We start from the raw sequence: 17164 nt of genomic DNA on the forward strand, positions 1-17164 counted from the left end.
CACGAGTTAACTTAGGTGTTTAAGCGACTCAATCAGCCGACGTGACACGCAAGCAATCTTCAACAATTGTAACTGAAACCACAGATGCCTTGCTGACGTGGCGTTGCATAAGTCTTTGTAACCATGGAAGACTCCCAAATAGTGATAAATCAGTCTCGATTTTGTAGCTGTGCAGTTTGGAATTCGTATTCTAATCCAACTTACACAGAAAACAGGGATTACCTGAATGGTTGTTTTACGACATTACAGATCCCATGGATGAGCAGTTTGACAACTTGGAATTCTACTCTTTCCCACAAACGCTTAATAATTTGTGCTTGAGATTTCACATGAGCGACTAGGCTTCAATTCAGACGAAATTAAAGACAGGTCTTCAGAGTGGAATAATCGCACAGTCCTGAAGAAGTTCAGTAACATTGTGATTCAATTCCCTCCTCCATTACTCACTGAAGTTCATTTACCTAAAAACAAGAGAAGAAACCACAAGTCTAAATAGAGTTCCAATTCATCACGGTACAGCACAAATAACAGGTTTTTTCATATTGGATATACACGAAATTAGAAAGATATTCACACAACACCAATACTCATAAACTCAAGTAGATTGCAGAAGAAACGGCCAGAGCGTAGAGCCCAATCCCCGCCCCAACCAGGCCGTTATTCGGCCGAGTCGCCGCTCCGATTCCGGCGATCACCGCGGCGGAAACCGGAATTTGGAAGACAAGCTCCTTTCCGGCGCCGGAGAGGACCGCGCCGGCGAATAGCTCGACGGCCCATTCCTTGAACCGGACTGAGTCAAGGGTCTGGTCGTCTTCGTCTTGAGGGTCGCGAGTCACGGCTCGGAGCGCTGAGTCGACCTGGGAGCGACTCGGGGGTGATTTGATCCATTTGAGCACGGGTCGGCGATTACGATGGCGGATTAGGGTTTCATAGAGGTGGTCAGAGGCAGGGGCGAGTTGGTAGGGAAAGACGTGAGGGAAAGCGTGCTGCGTCAGGGAGAGACAGTGAGTGAAGGACGAGTCGCAGGCTGAGTCGAACTCGGGCGAGTTTGAGAGCGAGTTCTTTACGCGTTTCGAGACCGATATTCCCATTGCTGTACTCGTGAATCGTGATCGTGAGTGAGCATGGCGACCCGTTTATATACGTTATTAGTAACAGATTAATAAAGACGAGTTTTTATTATTGTTAATTTTTTTTACATTACAATTTATTGGGGGTATATAAAAATTAGCCGAAAATTGGTTAAACCGATACCCGAACAGATTCGGAACCGAAATTCGGTGCCACATCATCAAACCAAAAATTCGATTTCGTTAGCGATTTATGAAACTGGATCGGTTATTGGTTTTGAAAATAAAAAAATTTCGGTTATCGGTTATTTAACCGATTTTTTTTTTTATATAAAATGGATAACTAGGTTTGAAGCCGGATAACCGATTTGAACCGGATAATCAGTTATAAAACCGGATAACTTATGAAACTTATTAACAAAATGTTTATTTTTTATTTTAAAATTGGTATAAAATTGTAGGAAAATAAATTAGTTTGAACCGGATAATCGGTTATTTTGGATAACCAGTTTCAGAACTGGATAACCGCTTTTCAAAATCGGCTTTCAAATTGGATAACGATTTTCATAATTTAGTTAACCGAATTTCAGTTTTGGACCAATTCGGTCCATTTATTGGTCCAAAAATTTGAAAACTGAAAATTTGATTCTGATTCGTAAAACGGGCCAAAACCGAACCAAATCAGTTTCAGCCCTACAATTTACAAGAACAACTCTGTTCATTAACAGGGTACATCAACTTCATGTTCCATTCAAGAAGCCTACTTATAAAATGATGGAATTGTAAAGACATGTGAGCTTGCCAGTAAGGTCGTCATATTTCGATCGTAAGAAATATAGCAACAACATTCACCGCCGCCAAGCTCCACCAACACCGTCGCTCGAGGATTGCCATCGATCACCATGTGTATAGTGAGAAGACAAGTCACTCTCAACCGACTCCAAGTCGAAATTTTAGGTCTTGAAAAACATTTGGCCATGAACGGGTCGTCGTGAAACTTCTATGTAAAGCCATTGAAAGGCTAAAAATAATTCTAACTATCATTGGCACATCCACATGCCAACAAACTTCCTTAATAATATTAAGATTTCGCTGGCTTGAAGAGGCATCAATCAAATCAGCAAACTGAGTTTTTGGGTCCTTGGAGTTAAAGCGGAAAACTCAATGGCATAAATTTGGCCGCAGAATCCAGAGGTCATAAAATATTATGAGATCGGCCATCATAAACTATCCAATAAAAACCTTGCTCAAAAATTTATGGTCCCCAAAATGCCAAAGGAAAGAGGAAGAAATTTTTTTCGCTCGCCTTGAGAAAACACAAGGAGGGAAATCACTTTACTTCAAGAACATGGGCTACCTATGAGTAAACTTAGGCTAGAAATCACTGAATAGCATTCGTGGGGTTTAGGTCTCCCTTAGAAATAATATCATGATTTCGTGCCTATTCGTTGCTTAAATTATGGAGACAAAATTCCCCAATACAACACATCAAATAAAAATCATTTCCCCATTTGATAGAACACGTCGAGTTTAAGGAGGCACAATTTAGGAAGATCGCGACACCTGTTGATCTTAATCTATATATAGAGTTCGATGATGCCTTCGAACTCAATGTCATGTGCAACACATCATCCTTGAGTTGATTTTCTTCAGCCAATGCTTAGCATGCGCCATCCTCAATCCAATCGTTTGTTCTACTACTTCTATTTGAGCGAGTTTGAGAATAGCTTTCTTTTGATTATCACCCCGAGCTCGAGCTCGAGCTCGGTACATAGACGTAGGTACTACAGCTCTGCTCAGATTGTTTGGGCCACTCTCGACTCCAACATTGAGTTGGGGTTCACATCCCTTTTCTTCTCGAGCTTGTATGCTGAATTTGCGTATTGGTCAAGAACCCGATATTATGCTGAATTTGCCTAAATGAGACGAAATTTTACACCAACAATAATTTTTATTTATTGTTGTTTACATCATGAATAATAAATCTAACAACATAGACACATTCTTTTCATGTTTTGACCAGTCATATAATCTTATTATACTTACCGGTATTTTAGGTTCTGCTGAATAGATCTCCTCTATAACTTATGAGCTTAGTGTTTCCCGTCAATTTTTATCATCTACAGCCTAGACAGCGTGGACTTTAGTGACTTCTTATTGCACGGACCAACCATTTGGCTCCATAACATTATAAAATTTTGAAGATAATGCTTTCGACGTGTTTGAAATGTACGCCTCTCATTGTGATTTTGGTGACTTAAAAAAACACCTAGTATCCCTGGAGGCTGGAACGGTCTTCATCCACCTCTCTACTTATAAGATATTGGCACATCTGCTCAAAAATTTTAAACATACATTTCCGGTTTAATCAATACAGTTTGTAAATACTTGCATGCAAGTTTGAATAATTAATATCGGGAAGATTGTAAATGTTGATTGTTTCCTACACTACCCCCTCGTTTTTTGTGTTTACTAGATCAATAAAATAGGCTGAACCTCTTATAAAACGTCTAAAGAAAATCCGAATTCTATACTTTTTGTTTCTTACCAATTTAAAATGTAACTTATGGGAAAAGAGTTTGCGACTTGACAATTTAAAGTCTTTTTCATTAGCTTTCGTTCATGTTGATATTAAACATTGTGACATGATTATGTTTTATCGAATTTAGAAATTAGACACGGTAACGAATTTGGAAATATGAAAAGAAAAAAAAATTTACGCCAGCAATGACAAACACAGAAAAAGACGGATTCCAAGGATATCCTATCATTTTTTAAAGGAAAGGTAATCCGAATTGAAATTGCTCTCTTTCTATAATAATATACAAGTGGACATTATCAGAAACCAGACCATCACTTCCATTAAATACATATAGCTAAACGACAAAGGAAATCTAAAAGACAATCGTGATATGTTTCTTTTAATAACGTCAACTAAAACGATTACTCGGTACCAGTACAAAAAAAGAAAAGAGACGCAAGTCTTCAAGGTAAAATCATTTCGATAGAATCTCAAAGATATGGATTCTCTTCTTCAAATGCTAATTACAATAGTGTCCCTCCTCATATTCCCTTCTCTTCTCCTTCTCCTCCTCCGCTTCTTCTTCCCCTCCTCCGCCACGTCATCATCCACCACCGGTAAATTAAAACTCGCGAAATCCTACCCACTCATCGGAACGTTCCTCGCGGCGTCGGCGAACAAGCACCGGCGACAAGAGTGGTTCACGGAGCTTGTGAAGAGCTCTCCCACAGCCACGTTCGCGATCAAGCACTTGAACGGTCGGAACCAGATCGTCACCGGAAACCCCGCCGTGGTTCAGCACATCCTCCGAACGAACTTCCCAAACTACACGAAAGGCGACGTGTTCCGCGCTCCGGTGTCGGACTTCCTCGGCGACGGAATCTTCGCCGTCGACGGCGAGGCCTGGAAGTCCCAGCGCCAGATCGCCAGCCACGAGTTCTCCACCCGATCGCTCCGAGCCTTCGTCGAGACCGTCGTGGACGAAGAACTCGATTCCCGCCTCATCCCGATCCTCGAGAACTCGTCCTCCGGCTCCGTGGTCCTCGATCTTCAGGATCTTCTCCAGAGATTCGCCTTCGACAACATATGCAAGATCGCCTTCGGGTACGACCCGGAATACCTGTCGCCTTCGCTCCCGAAGTCGAAATTCGCTCAGGCTTTCGAGGACGCGACGATGCTCAGCGGGAAGAGATCGGCGTCGTTCATCCCCGCCCACTGGCGGGTCAAGAAGCTTCTCAAGATCGGGTCCGAGAAGCGCCTCGCCGAAGCCATCGCCGAAGTCCGCGACTTCGCCGTTTTCCTAGTCAGAAACAAGAAAGACTCTCGTTCCTCCGGCGGCGGCGGAGACATTCTGTCGCGGTTCTTGATCTCCGGGGATGATAATAATAATAATGACTCGGACGAGAAGTTCGTCACGGACGTGGTGATCAGCTTCATCCTGGCGGGGAGAGACACGACCTCGGCCGCGCTGACGTGGTTCTTCTGGCTCCTCTCCAAGTCCCCCCGAGTCGAGGCCGAGGTGCTCAGAGAGATCCGCGACCTCGACGAGAACAAGAAATCCGATAATCGCCTCGACGGGTTCGACTACGCGAAGGAGATGATTTACACCCACGCGGCGTTGTGCGAGAGCATGAGGCTGTTTCCGCCGGTGCCGTCGGACAGCAAAGAGGTCGCGAACGACGACGTTTTGCCGGGCGGGATTAGGGTGAAAAAGGGCGAGAGAGTGACTTACCTTCCGTACGCCATGGGAAGAATGGAGGGGATTTGGGGGGAGGATTGGCCGGAGTATCGGCCGGAGCGGTGGCTGAAGAAGACGCCGGCGGCGGCGGCCGGGAAGTGGGTGTTCGAGGGGCGGGACCCGTATTCGTACCCGGTGTTTCAGGCGGGGCCCAGGATCTGCCTCGGGAAGGAGATGGCTTTCTTGCAGATGAAGCGTGTGGTCGCCGGAGTTCTGCGGAGGTTCCGGGTGGTTCCGGAAGGTCCGGACCCGGTTTTCGTGTCCTATTTGACTTCCAAGATGAGGGATGGGTTCTCGGTGCGGGTCCAGGAGAGGGACGACGGGAATTGACTTCTTCTCCTGAATTTGAATTTGTGACTTGCAACATTGGTCTTGTACTGTTTATCCATTTTCTGTTTATGACGCTCAACGGCTACGTCTATTGATATGTGTTCTTGACTCTTTTCGTGTTTGCAAAGGGAGGTCATTTTTTTTATGGATAAAATGTTTGTTAGAGGTGTTGAACCTGATCAGCGGATTCGCAATCGAGAACTTAGTTTCTTGAGTTGCGAGTTGCGAGTAAGAGACAAACAGAACAGTGAGATAGGAAGAAGAGAAAACAACATGAAGTTTTTATCTTGGTTCAGCAAATCAAGGCCCACCTCCAGTTTTAATTAGAGAAATTGTCTCAATTAATATTGGATAAGTTTTTTCTAATTTTCCAATAAAAACTTAATTTTGTCAAAAATATTAATAAGCCATTTGTATAAATATAATTTTACCCTCAATATTATGTCAACAATTGACATTTATTATTGACATCGTTGACATCTATTGTTATCATCTGTAAATTTTGAGTTTTCTGTTTGTTGACATAGATGTCAACAATTGATATCTATTATTGACATCTATATCAACGATTGACTTAAATTGTTGACATAAATTGTTAATGGTAAAATTATATTTGTACAAGTAGTTTAGTAGTATTTTTTTTTTTATCAAATTAAGCTTTTAATAGAAAATTGTAAAAAACTTATCAAATGGTGATAATTGAGGTAATTTAGCAAAATAGCCAATTTAAACGTTGGGAATTGCTAAATAGCCAAGGTTTGGTGAATATTAGGTAAATAAACAATTTTATATATTTACAAACGTAAATATTAAGTAAATAGCAACTGCCACATTAAACCACATCATCATTTATGGTTATTTACCTAATATTTATCAAACTTTGGTTACTTAGCAATATCAAACGTTTAAATTGGCTATTTTTCTAATTTTTTGTTCAATTAATTATCAAACGGAGTTCTGGTATTCGAGTACAAACGCTAACAAAACCTCATGTCCCGAATTATCAAATCACGATTCGCTTTTGTTCTCTCGTTTGTTATTCTCTCTTACTGAATTAAACCTCCCACAATGGATATTTATAACTCATAACACGCTGTTTACGAATTGCTTGGCTCACAAGTAACCATTGGATATGATCCCACGGCTGAACACAGTAATCTGCAAAATTGCTGCCTTGCTTTGTTTTGCTGCCACGTCTATGCCTCACAAAGTATTCTTAGATGAGATCAACCTCAAAAAATCTGCACCTTGATCTTATTTCTCATTATCACATGAATCCTGTCTTTAGGCTCAAAAGTCTCACGCCTTTGAAATATGAACTAATTCCAAGAAATGGTTCATGGTTTAATTTAACACTTGGAACAATTTTAGTCATCATGTCTGCGTGATTGTCTTATGTAGACACCTTCTAAAGCTTTATGTCACCTATGAAGAGTATATCTCTAATGAAGTGCATCTTAATCTTAACATCAATGTGTTAAGAACACTCATGAAGCACTTGATGTTTATAAGTTAAGTTAATAGCACTTTGACTGTCACAGTTTAGAATGATCTGCACTTGTTTGAACCCAACTTAGTGACCAAATCTTTCATCCAGATCGCCTCTTTACCGGCCTTAGTTATAGCCATGTAATCTTCTGCGGTTGATAAGGCCACCACTCATTGTAAAGTGATTTCCAAATCAAAGTCCACAAATAGTAAACGCTGCAAAATCAGAGGGTCTGTTTGTTTGGCGCAGCATTTAAATTGGTAATTTCATTCAAACTGACTCCATTTAAAATGACTATTCAAATTGACATTTTAAATGAATGTTCGAAAATTTCATGAAAAAATCAATTCAAATGGGAAATAAAATAATTCACGTTCGGTAACAACCATGTAAACGGTATGAAATGTATTCACATTCACAATTCTTAAGCATTTTATCAATATCAGCATTCTTCCTAGCAGTTTGGGTTTTTTTTTCTTTTTATTACCTCTGTATCTGCATAATGGTAATGGTATTAGTTCTTTAAAGGAAAGGTATTGAATGCGCCCGATAGAGGGAGGGATATAATATCTTGTTTCACTTAATGAATCACGCTCTGTAGGATTTGAACCTACGACATCGGGTTTTGGAGACCCACGTTCTACCGAACTGAACTAAGAGCGCTTATTAATACCAACCAAGACAGTAGATAACGAGCAACTGTAAAGAAAATGTAAGGCATCTGCACTTAAGATAAGAAAGACTAGAAAACTCATCAAAGATTTTATTCAAGAAAAATATAAACATAGCTGGTTTTCTTGTTTTCTGGTAAGTTAAAAATATAATAAAATAAATTATCATACATAAAACTCAATTAATATGTCATAAAAATCGTAAAACCCTCTAAATGTAATTTTTAGAGATCTAATATATTATTATATGATTCTCTCTCATAAAACATTGTTGAATGAATATTGTTTTTTTTTTTAAAGAAAAAATAAGAGATTGGACCCTAAAACACAAGTAGTGTTCATTCGTATCGATTTTTTTTTTTATCAGAAAGATAAAAATGTCTCCAAAAAACTTTAAATACATTTTTTTCAAATCTAAATATTTCTAGACATGTCTCTATATATTTCTTCCAACATACTAAAATATATTAATTATTCTGCAGCAACGCGCAAGGCATACTGATTGTGTACCTATTTCAGTGCCTAATTATCAATATCATATTTGGGGTTAGTTATGAAAATGAAGACAGAAAATAACTAAAATGCCATATTAAATTAAATTGTTCGAACCTCCAAGGTCCTAGCTTTGGTGGCACTATTAAAAATTGAATTAATTGTCCTTACGTTTTATAATGATAGCTCTATACCCCTTTCATATTTTTCTTTTAAGAGTGACCCACATTTACATATAATTTCACAAAGCATTAATTTGGAAACAAACTTGAAATGATGCAAAGATGGACAATCGTGTCCAAATCTCTTCATATGGGGTCTCGTTATGTGCGAGGACATGAATGTAATCCTTAATAATAGCGAAATATCTTAATTACTGTTAATGCCTGAAAATTGATCAACACGAAAACCGGTCCGCGGTTCGGTCTAGGGCCGGACCCTATGACCGCGCGGTGGTCGAATGGGGAAGTTGTCCCAACACCTGTACCTCCGCCGTGCCGGAAAAGGATTTCCGACGACTCGTCACCTGAGAAAAGAGAGAAGAATGAGCTAAGGGACCGCGGAGGGGTTTCCTCCGACGAGCACTCCGACGCTCAACATTAGTCTAGGTGTCGTGCTTCAAAGTTCTAGAGAGAGAAACTCTGATGAGAGAGAGGCAGAGGTTTTGTAAGTGTCAGCAAAACGTTTTTTACCAAATGAGGAGTTTGTAGGTATTTATAGAGATGTGATGAGTCGGGGCAGGACCGTCATTTCCTCGGTGGAGGCCGACACCTGTTACCATGAGTGCGTAGGTCGACCTCGGCGAGAGTGGAGGCCGCCATTCTGAGGCAGGTCGTCACTGGCGAGGGTGGAGGCCGCCATTATGAGGCAGGTCACCTTTGGCGAGAGTGGAGGCCGCCATTATGAGGGTAGGTCGCCTTTGGCGAGAGTGGAGGCCGCCATTATGAGGCAGGTCGCCTTTGGCGAGAGAGGAGGTCGCCATTCTGAGGCAGGTCGTCACTGGCGAGGGTGGAGGCCGCCATTATGAGGCAGGTCGCCTTTGGCGAGAGTGGAGGCCGCTATTATGAGGGCAGGTCGCCTTTGGCGAGAGTGGAGGTCGCCATTATGAGGCAGGTCGCCTTTGGCGAGAGTGGAGGCCGCCATTATGAGGCAGGTCACCTTTGGCGAAAGTAGAGGCCGTCATTCTGAGGGAAGGTCGCCTTTGGCGAGAGTGGAGGCTGCCATTATGAGGGAAGGTCGCCTTTGGCTAGAGTGGAGACCGCCATTATGAGGCAGGTCGCCTTCGGCGAGAGTGAAGGCCGCCATTATGAGGCAGGTCGCCTTTGGCGAAAGTGGAGGCCGCAATTCTGAGGGAAGGTCGCCTTTGGCGAGAGTGGAGGCCGCCATTATGAGGCAGGTCGCCTTTGGCGAAAGTGGAGGCCGCCATTCTGATGGAAGGTCGCCTTCGACGAGAGTGGAGGCTGCCATTATTAGGCAGGTCGCCTTTGGCGAGAGTGGATGCCGCCATTATGAGGGAAGGTCGCCATTATGAGCGCAACTTTCAATGTATCTGACTTGAGTCCTTTTGATGCAGATTCTGATTTGAGGACAAATCCTTTTCAAGAGGGGGGGAGTGATGCGGACATCAAGGAGGAACAAACAAATGGACCAATCACAAGGGCAAGGGCAAAGCGAATGAAGAAAGATATGAACAACCTTGTTTTACAAGTTGTGCAAGAAGTGGAGAGCAAGCACACCCAAGGAAATAAAGGAGAGCTTATTCACATCATTCAAGCTGTTATTGATTAAGACTCTTTTTAGTTATTATTGTTTGAGTTATTTATTTGTTATTTTCGTAGCAAAAAACAATGGGTTAAGTTGGAGTCCTTTTAAAGTGTTTTTGGGCTTTATTTATGTTAAATGAAGCCCATATGTGTTAGATATTAAGTTAGCCTTTTAATTTTAATGTTATTAGGCCTAAATAATGTCTTCTAGACCCATTTAAGCTAGGGCAACAAGGAGCTCCGAATTTGCATTGTATTTTCCTTATTTAAAGAGGTTTCATGAATGAGAAAGGCAGACTATGTTTTTTATTAAAAAGTGAGAGAATTCTCTTTGTTTCTTGAGGAAACTTCTGAACTTATCAAGGTATTCCTTGTGGCGTTCATCCCCGACTTATCAAGCGAACTTACACATTCGTTTGTGGCGTCCTCATTATTCCAAGGTTCGCGTCTCTCTAGGCGTTGGGTCGCGGAGTCATCGAACTTGAGATCCTGGTTTGCGAAGGCACCAACATTGGTTCCGGGTCACCGTCACATTGTTGGCGTGGTTCGTATCAGTGGAGGCCGTCATTATGAGGCAGGTCGCCTTTAGCGAGAGTGGAGGCCGCCATTATGAGGCAGGTCGCCTTTGGCGAGAGTGGAGGCCGCCATTCTGAGGGTGAGGCCGTCGTTACGATGGCAGGTCGTCGTGGACGGGGGGAGGCCGTTATTTTAGGGCAAGTCATCATTGGCGGGAGTGGAGGAGGCTGCCCTTATGAGGGTAGGTCGTCGTGGACGAGGTAGGTCGTCATGGGCGAGGGTGGAGGTCGACCCTCATCACTGGGGTAGAAGTCAACCCTCGTCGTCGAGGCTGGGTGAGGGTGGAGGTCGACCCTGACCTCCGAGGCTGACGAGGGTATAGGTCGAGCCTGACTAGAGGTCGAGCCTGACTGGAGGTCGACCCTGACCTCCGAGGCTGGCGAGGTTAGAGGTCGAGCCTGACCGCTATGACGGTGGAGGCCGACCCTGACCTCCGAGGCTGACGAGGGTAGAGGTCGAGCCTGACTGGAGGTTGAGTCTGACTGGAGGTAGAGCCTGACTGGAGGTCGAGCCTGACTGGAGGTAGAGACTGACTGGAGGTAGAGACTGACTGGAGGTTGAGCCTGACTGGAGGTCGATCCTGACTGGAGGTAGAGCCTGACTGGAGGTCGAGCCTGACTGGAGGTCGATCCTGACTGGAGGTCGAGCCTGACTGGAGGTTGAGCCTGACTGGAGGTCGATCCTGACTGGAGGTAGAGCCTGACTGGAGGTCGAGCCTGACTGGAGGTCGATCCTGACTGGAGGTAGAGCCTGACTGGAGGTCGAGCCTGACTGCTATGAGGGTGGAGGTCGACCCTTACATCCGAGAGTGGAAGTCGACCCTGACCTCCGAGGCTGACGAAGTTAGATGTCGAGCCTGACTGCTATGAGGGTGGAGGTGTCGACCCTGGACGCCAGGATGGGAGGTCCGCTTAGGGGTGAGCCCGACTTGTCTCAATTCCGGGCTCTACTCTTTGGACCGGGCTCGCCTTGCTTCCTCGTTCGGGTTGGGCCTTAATATTTTTTAGTATAGGAAAAATCTCACATAACAATTACTATTGAAGTTTATCTTATTTATATGTAATTTGTGTTTAAATGTTCCATATAATTCAATTCATTGTACTCCTTCAAGTTCAGACATTATGGTCGTTATGTACCATGGTAGAATGGGAAGATTTTAAGGAAATATGAAGAAACTAAAAAGAAAGGGAAGATAAGAATTATACGTGTCAGTTGTAGAGTTTCACCACACCTACGCCATGAAACATGCTACTATTAAAAGGAAAGTCACGGCCAGCAAAACCCGGAGGAGTTTTTTTTTTTTTTTTTTTTTTTGCTTGTCCACTTTCCTTACCCAAGAAAATTAAGTAAAAAAAAAAAAGGAAAGAAAACAGGAAAGCAGACGAAGAAAAGTTAGAATCGAGATCCAATTTCGTGAATTAATTCCAAGACATGCAAAGTGGTAGTAATATTATGAGCCAATAATTCTGATTATGAGATATAAATTTAAATACACTACGTACAATACTCAATATTATTCATTTATTTATTCTTTTTTTTTAGTTGGCGGGATCAAAGCAACAATGTCTCAGATCTTCGCTTATTCTTCGATTGGCCTGATTATCGCGGCGGTGATCCATTTCCGAATCCGGAGATTACAGGACCAGAAGATTGTTCCTCGTAAAAAGGAGTCGAAGAACGGAGCTGAGAAGCTCGAGAGATTCTCGCATTATGTTGGTAATTAATAAAATGCTATATGATTATAATATTTTTGTCAATGTTTAATTGTGGCGTGTCAAGTGTGGACGTCTTATTATTCATTGGTAATAATGTTGTACCAGCTAGGCAGATGGGTTTTAAAGACAAGAGAGAATGTCCACGTCTGTGCAAGTTAGCCTCAGAATATATAAGAAAATCAGAAGGGTGTGAGGATGATATCTACACATTCTTCTCCGGCGAGCCTGACGCGGACTCGCTCTTTGTGAAGCTTGTTGAGGAGTTTGAGAGGTGTATTCTCAGCTACTTTGCCTTTCATTGGAGCCATGCTGATCTTATGATTAGCCAGGTATATATGTTTATTTTATTGTTAAATCGTTTTTTTTTTATTAGGGATGTTAAATGAGCATGTTGATTGGTGTGATTATTAGGTACTGAGTCAAGACGCGGAGGCCAAAAAGAAACTCAAGGACATTATTATGCAGGCTACAAGGTTGGTGTGTATGTGTGTGTATATATTTACTAATGAAATTGATGAACCCATTTTGAATAGCCTTTTTAAATATTATTTGGAGAATTCATAATAGATGTCTTTATGTACTGGTGAACTATTAAAATAAATATTCAACATTTTTTTTTCAATTTTAGCAAACTAAACCACATTATTTTAGGAAATTATGAGTGAGAGAATCCTGTTAGGGCAACAAAAACTTTTTTGCTTTATGACTGAGTATTTTTAAATATGGTCATGCTTAATTCAAAAATAAATATGGCCAATTGAACTTATAGTATTTTGCTAAATTAACTAATAATTTGCAACTTGCAATTTATTTATCTTGGAAATATTTGGAAAGAGTCAGCTATATGTAAGGACTATGGAGGCTTATATAAATGCTCCCCTAAGATCATATTAATTAGCCTCCGCTACTATTTTTTACATATTAACCCATTTGAGCTCCAAAATGTTCACTATGTTACAGGCAGCAAAGATTTGATAGGGTAATAAAAAATCTAAAGGTGGCGAGAGTTTTCAGTACGTTAGTAGAGGAATTGAAGGCAATGAGATTAGCATCGAATGATGAGTCGCGGTGCACGGAAGTGATGGCTCCGGTGGCTCATGGCGACAGGAGTCCAGTTCTCCTCCTAATGGGCGGTGGCATGGGGGCCGGGAAGAGCACCGTGCTTAAGGACATCCTTAAAGAGTAAGAACTTAAGCCTCATTCTCCAAATAGGCCTAAATTGACATAAATAAATATAGAATCACTTTTCATTTTAGATATCTTTTCTATCACTCCTTTTTACATCTAAATTGACATAAGTAGAAAAAAGTCGTACATGGACGTGTTATTTACACAATATCAAAATTAGACTTTTCATGTTTTTTTTTTACAAAATACCCCTGAAACGTTTTGAAATTATCCAAGAGCATCGAAAGTTGAAGCCATTTTAAATTATCGGAAATAATTTTAGACCATTGGAAAATAAGAGAGAGAGAGAGAGAGAGAGAGAGAGAGAGAGAGAGAGAGAGAGAGAGAGAGAGAGAGAGAGAGAAAAAGGTTTAAGGGACATTTGTTTAAAGAGTGACAAAAATTCAATTTACAACAAATCTATTTATAATTTGTTTGGTACTTGGTAGATCTAATTCTAGAAAACAAAATTTCTCAAAGAGGAATCCATAGGAACCCTATACAACTACCTTTTATGCAATATATAGTATTTTCATAATATTTTATGATGATATATTCACATTTAAGTATTTCTCCATCTAAGAATTTAAAAAAGAGTAATAAAAATTGTAATATAAAAGGCGGTTTTTTATGTCAATTTGAGACCCCTTTAATTGTACTCGAATCCAATTCCCAAAAGTTTTATCAAAACTAGTACTCTTATGCTTTCAACTTGGTGACAACTCCCTTTGTTTTATCAAAAGAACAAATACATTCCTTTTTTCAGATGAATTTATAACTAAATGGTCCTCAATTTTTTTTTCCATCATACCTTGCCGACTCTCGAGCACAAGTGAATTCTCTTGTATTGATGCTTTTCTCATTAGTTTCATAAGAAAATGTAATCTTCATTGTAGTTATACTATACATCCATCATATATTTTCCTTGAAAAACAAATTTGCCCCAAAAAAAAAAAATTGAGCCCAAACCAAACAAGAACCTTGCAAGGGACTCTCTCATTCTCATTTCCTTGCTCCAAAACTAAAGACGTCACTCTCATTCTCGACAGACCTCTGTGGCAAGAAGCTTCAGCGAACGCAGTGATCATCGAAGCAGACGCGTTCAAGGAATCCGACGTCATCTACAAAGCTCTAAGCTCCAGAGGCCACCACGACATGCTTCAAACCGCGGAGCTCGTAAAATTCCTCGATTCTCTCGTACACAAAAACTATTCAACCAAATATAAATTTTGAAAAAAGAGAAAAAAAACATCAAATCGAAACAGGTTCACCAATCATCAACAGACGCGGCATCATCTCTATTAGTGACGGCCCTAAACGAAGGGAGAGACGTGATCATGGACGGGACGCTCTCTTGGGTTCCCTTTGTGGTCCAAACCGTGACAATGGCCCGGAACGTGCACCGATACCGCTACCGAATGGGGACCGGCTACAACGTTCGTGAGGACGGGAGCGTCGTCGAGAATTACTGGGAGAGGATCGAGGACAACGCCCAAGGCGTGAAAAGGAAGCCTTACAGGATAGAGCTCGTCGGAGTCGTGTGCGACGCCTATCTCGCCGTTATTAGAGGCATTAGGTAGTAGTAGTAGTAGTAGTAGTAATCAATTTCCATGCCTTTTTTTTTTCTTTTAGTTAAAATTTCTGAGGTTTGATTGTCCCAAATTATAGGAGAGCCATAATGTGTAGAAGAGCTGTTAGAGTGAAGTCGCAGCTGAAATCTCACAAGAGGTTTGCAAATGCGTTCCCAACTTACTGCCAGCTTGTTGACAATGCAAGATTGTACTGCACAAATGCTCTGGAGGGCCAACCTAAGGTACAAAAATTGTTTCCTCATTAAGAGAGGTATTTGAACAATTAACTATTTGTTCCAGGCATTCCTTGACTTGGAAAGCGATTTTTTTTTTTTTTTTTTTTTGAATTTGGAAGATGATAGGGTGGAAAGACAGAGACAAAACACTGCTGGTGGATCAGGAAGAGATCGATTGCTTGAAAAGAGTGGGGAGGCTTAACGACGAAGCAAACACCATTTACGAGCTTTACAAGCATCCCAACCCAGCTTGCGAGGACGGCTCTGTTTGGAAGGACATCGTTCTCTCTCCCTCCAGATTGGCCATTCAACAAGAGCTCAAGTTCGCCATCCACAAAGTCGAAGCCACTAAATATTAAACACCCTTGTTTTGTATCCAATTTAGCTCTAGTGTTTCCATAATTACAGAACACCCGAATTGCGTTTCAGTAGGGAAGGGATTATGGAGAATTTCGTTGGAATTTATATTCATACACATTGGAAATAGTATGTATTATACGAGAGAAAAGGCCATTTCTATTAAGGTCTTAGAAACGATTACAAACTCAAATCCCTAAAAAACAAATAAAAAATAGCAAAAACTAATAAGAGATTTAAACATATCCCGGAAAGTGAAAATTTAAAAAGGAAGAGCGCCTGTTACAGATTTTCAAGCTGACTGCTGTTGCTGGATATGGAGAAGCATAAATATATGCCCCGATTATAAGAGAAATTTACAAATCTACCCTCTATGTTCTTCTGCCGCTTCTTCACTTCTTGGCCTTCCTCGCCGGACCTTTCTTCGACGGAGACTTCGCGCTCTTCTTCGACGGAGACTTCACGCTCTTCGGCGCCGCCTTCTTCGGCGCGGCGGCTTTCTTCACGGCCGGCTTCGGCGCCGCCGCTCTCTTCCCCGGAGACGTCCTCGTCGAAGTCCTCGAAACCTTCGCCGCCGGCTTCGGAGCCGCCTTCTTCTTCGCGGCCGGCTTAGAAGCCGCCTTCGGCTTCGCCAGCGTCACCTTCGGCTTCACCGTCGCAACAGGCTTCGTCTTAGCCGCCGCGGCCGCTTTCGGCTTCGCAGCCGCCTTCGGCTTGGGCTTCGCAGCCGCAGGCTTGGCTTTGGTCTTCGGCTTGGGCTTAGCAGCCGCGGATTTGGGCTTGGCGGCGGCCTTGGGCGCAGCCTTCGGCTTCGGCTTGGGTTTAGCAGACGTGGCGGCCTTCTTCTTGGCCGGCGCGGCTGGCTTCTTCTTAGGCGCCGAAGAAGTGGCCGAGGGGATTTTGAACGAGCCTTTGACTTTTCCGAGCTTCCCCGCGGCGACGAGCTTCTTCAAATGGAAGAGAAGAAGCTTCTTGAAGTTCGGAGGGAGATTCTTCTGCTTCTCCTCGATGAATTTCGTGATCGCGTACTGGCTGGAACCGTTCTTCTCCTTCAGCGACACAATCGCGTCCTTGATCATCTACAGAACCACAAAACCAGATCCGAATCAGAATCAAATAATCAATATTCAAAAAACAAGAGAGACTGAATTGATCGAAGCAATTCGATTTACCTCTTCGTACGGAGGGTGTGCGGCAGGGTTTCGCGCCTTCTTCGGAGCTGACGGTTTCTTCGCCTTGGGCTCTTTCTCAGCCTTGCCGGTCTTCGCCGCCGGAGCTTCCTCCGTCGGCTCTTCCGGAGCTGCCTCGGCCACGGGCTCGAGCGGCACGATGGGTTCGACTTCGGTCGACATTAGAGAGAGAGCTTGGGACGTTAGGATTGAGAAAAGAGGAAGAAGAAGAGATTGGATCTAAAGAGTGGTGAGTAATTTTCGTACTGGTAATTTCGGTTGTGAGACGACGACGGAAA

The 17164-nt window shown here is 42.4% G+C and overlaps 4 protein-coding genes and 1 non-coding gene across 5 annotated transcripts; 2 read left to right on the top strand and 3 right to left on the bottom strand.

Annotated features, from left to right (window-relative positions):
• Nucleotides 1–484: 484 nt before the first annotated feature.
• On the bottom strand, nucleotides 485–1128 carry LOC149388739 (uncharacterized). Its single transcript, XM_089624021.1, has one exon. The coding sequence runs from the start codon at nucleotides 1089–1091 to the stop codon at nucleotides 588–590; it is 504 nt and encodes a 167-aa protein (XP_089480147.1). The 5' UTR covers nucleotides 1092–1128; the 3' UTR covers nucleotides 485–587.
• A 2894-nt stretch (nucleotides 1129–4022) lies between these two features.
• On the top strand, nucleotides 4023–5822 carry LOC149388740 (cytochrome P450 94A1-like). The gene has a single exon (XM_089624756.1). The coding sequence runs from the start codon at nucleotides 4091–4093 to the stop codon at nucleotides 5657–5659; it is 1569 nt and encodes a 522-aa protein (XP_089480882.1). The 5' UTR covers nucleotides 4023–4090; the 3' UTR covers nucleotides 5660–5822.
• A 1915-nt stretch (nucleotides 5823–7737) lies between these two features.
• On the bottom strand, nucleotides 7738–7811 carry TRNAW-CCA (transfer RNA tryptophan (anticodon CCA)). The gene has a single exon. It is a non-coding gene; the product is annotated as a tRNA-Trp (tRNA).
• Nucleotides 7812–12212: 4401 nt separating this feature from the next.
• LOC149388742 (P-loop containing nucleoside triphosphate hydrolases superfamily protein) lies at nucleotides 12213–15957 on the top strand. Its single transcript, XM_089622026.1, has 8 exons — nucleotides 12213–12366; nucleotides 12471–12694; nucleotides 12777–12838; nucleotides 13326–13547; nucleotides 14582–14708; nucleotides 14798–15108; nucleotides 15201–15345; nucleotides 15459–15957. The coding sequence occupies exons 1-8, from the start codon at nucleotides 12213–12215 to the stop codon at nucleotides 15696–15698; spliced, it is 1485 nt and encodes a 494-aa protein (XP_089478152.1). The 3' UTR covers nucleotides 15699–15957.
• LOC149388743 (uncharacterized) lies at nucleotides 15831–17164 on the bottom strand. The gene is made up of 2 exons (XM_089622027.1): nucleotides 16869–17164; nucleotides 15831–16775 (listed from the first exon to the last, which is right to left on the bottom strand). The coding sequence occupies exons 1-2, from the start codon at nucleotides 17046–17048 to the stop codon at nucleotides 16089–16091; spliced, it is 867 nt and encodes a 288-aa protein (XP_089478153.1). The 5' UTR covers nucleotides 17049–17164; the 3' UTR covers nucleotides 15831–16088.

The sequence above is a fragment of the Urtica dioica genome, chromosome 8 (assembly GCF_054948205.1).
Source record: "Urtica dioica subsp. dioica isolate 48M chromosome 8, U.dioica_male_clone48M_v1_H2, whole genome shotgun sequence".
NCBI classification, from domain to species: Eukaryota; Viridiplantae; Streptophyta; class Magnoliopsida; order Rosales; family Urticaceae; genus Urtica; species Urtica dioica.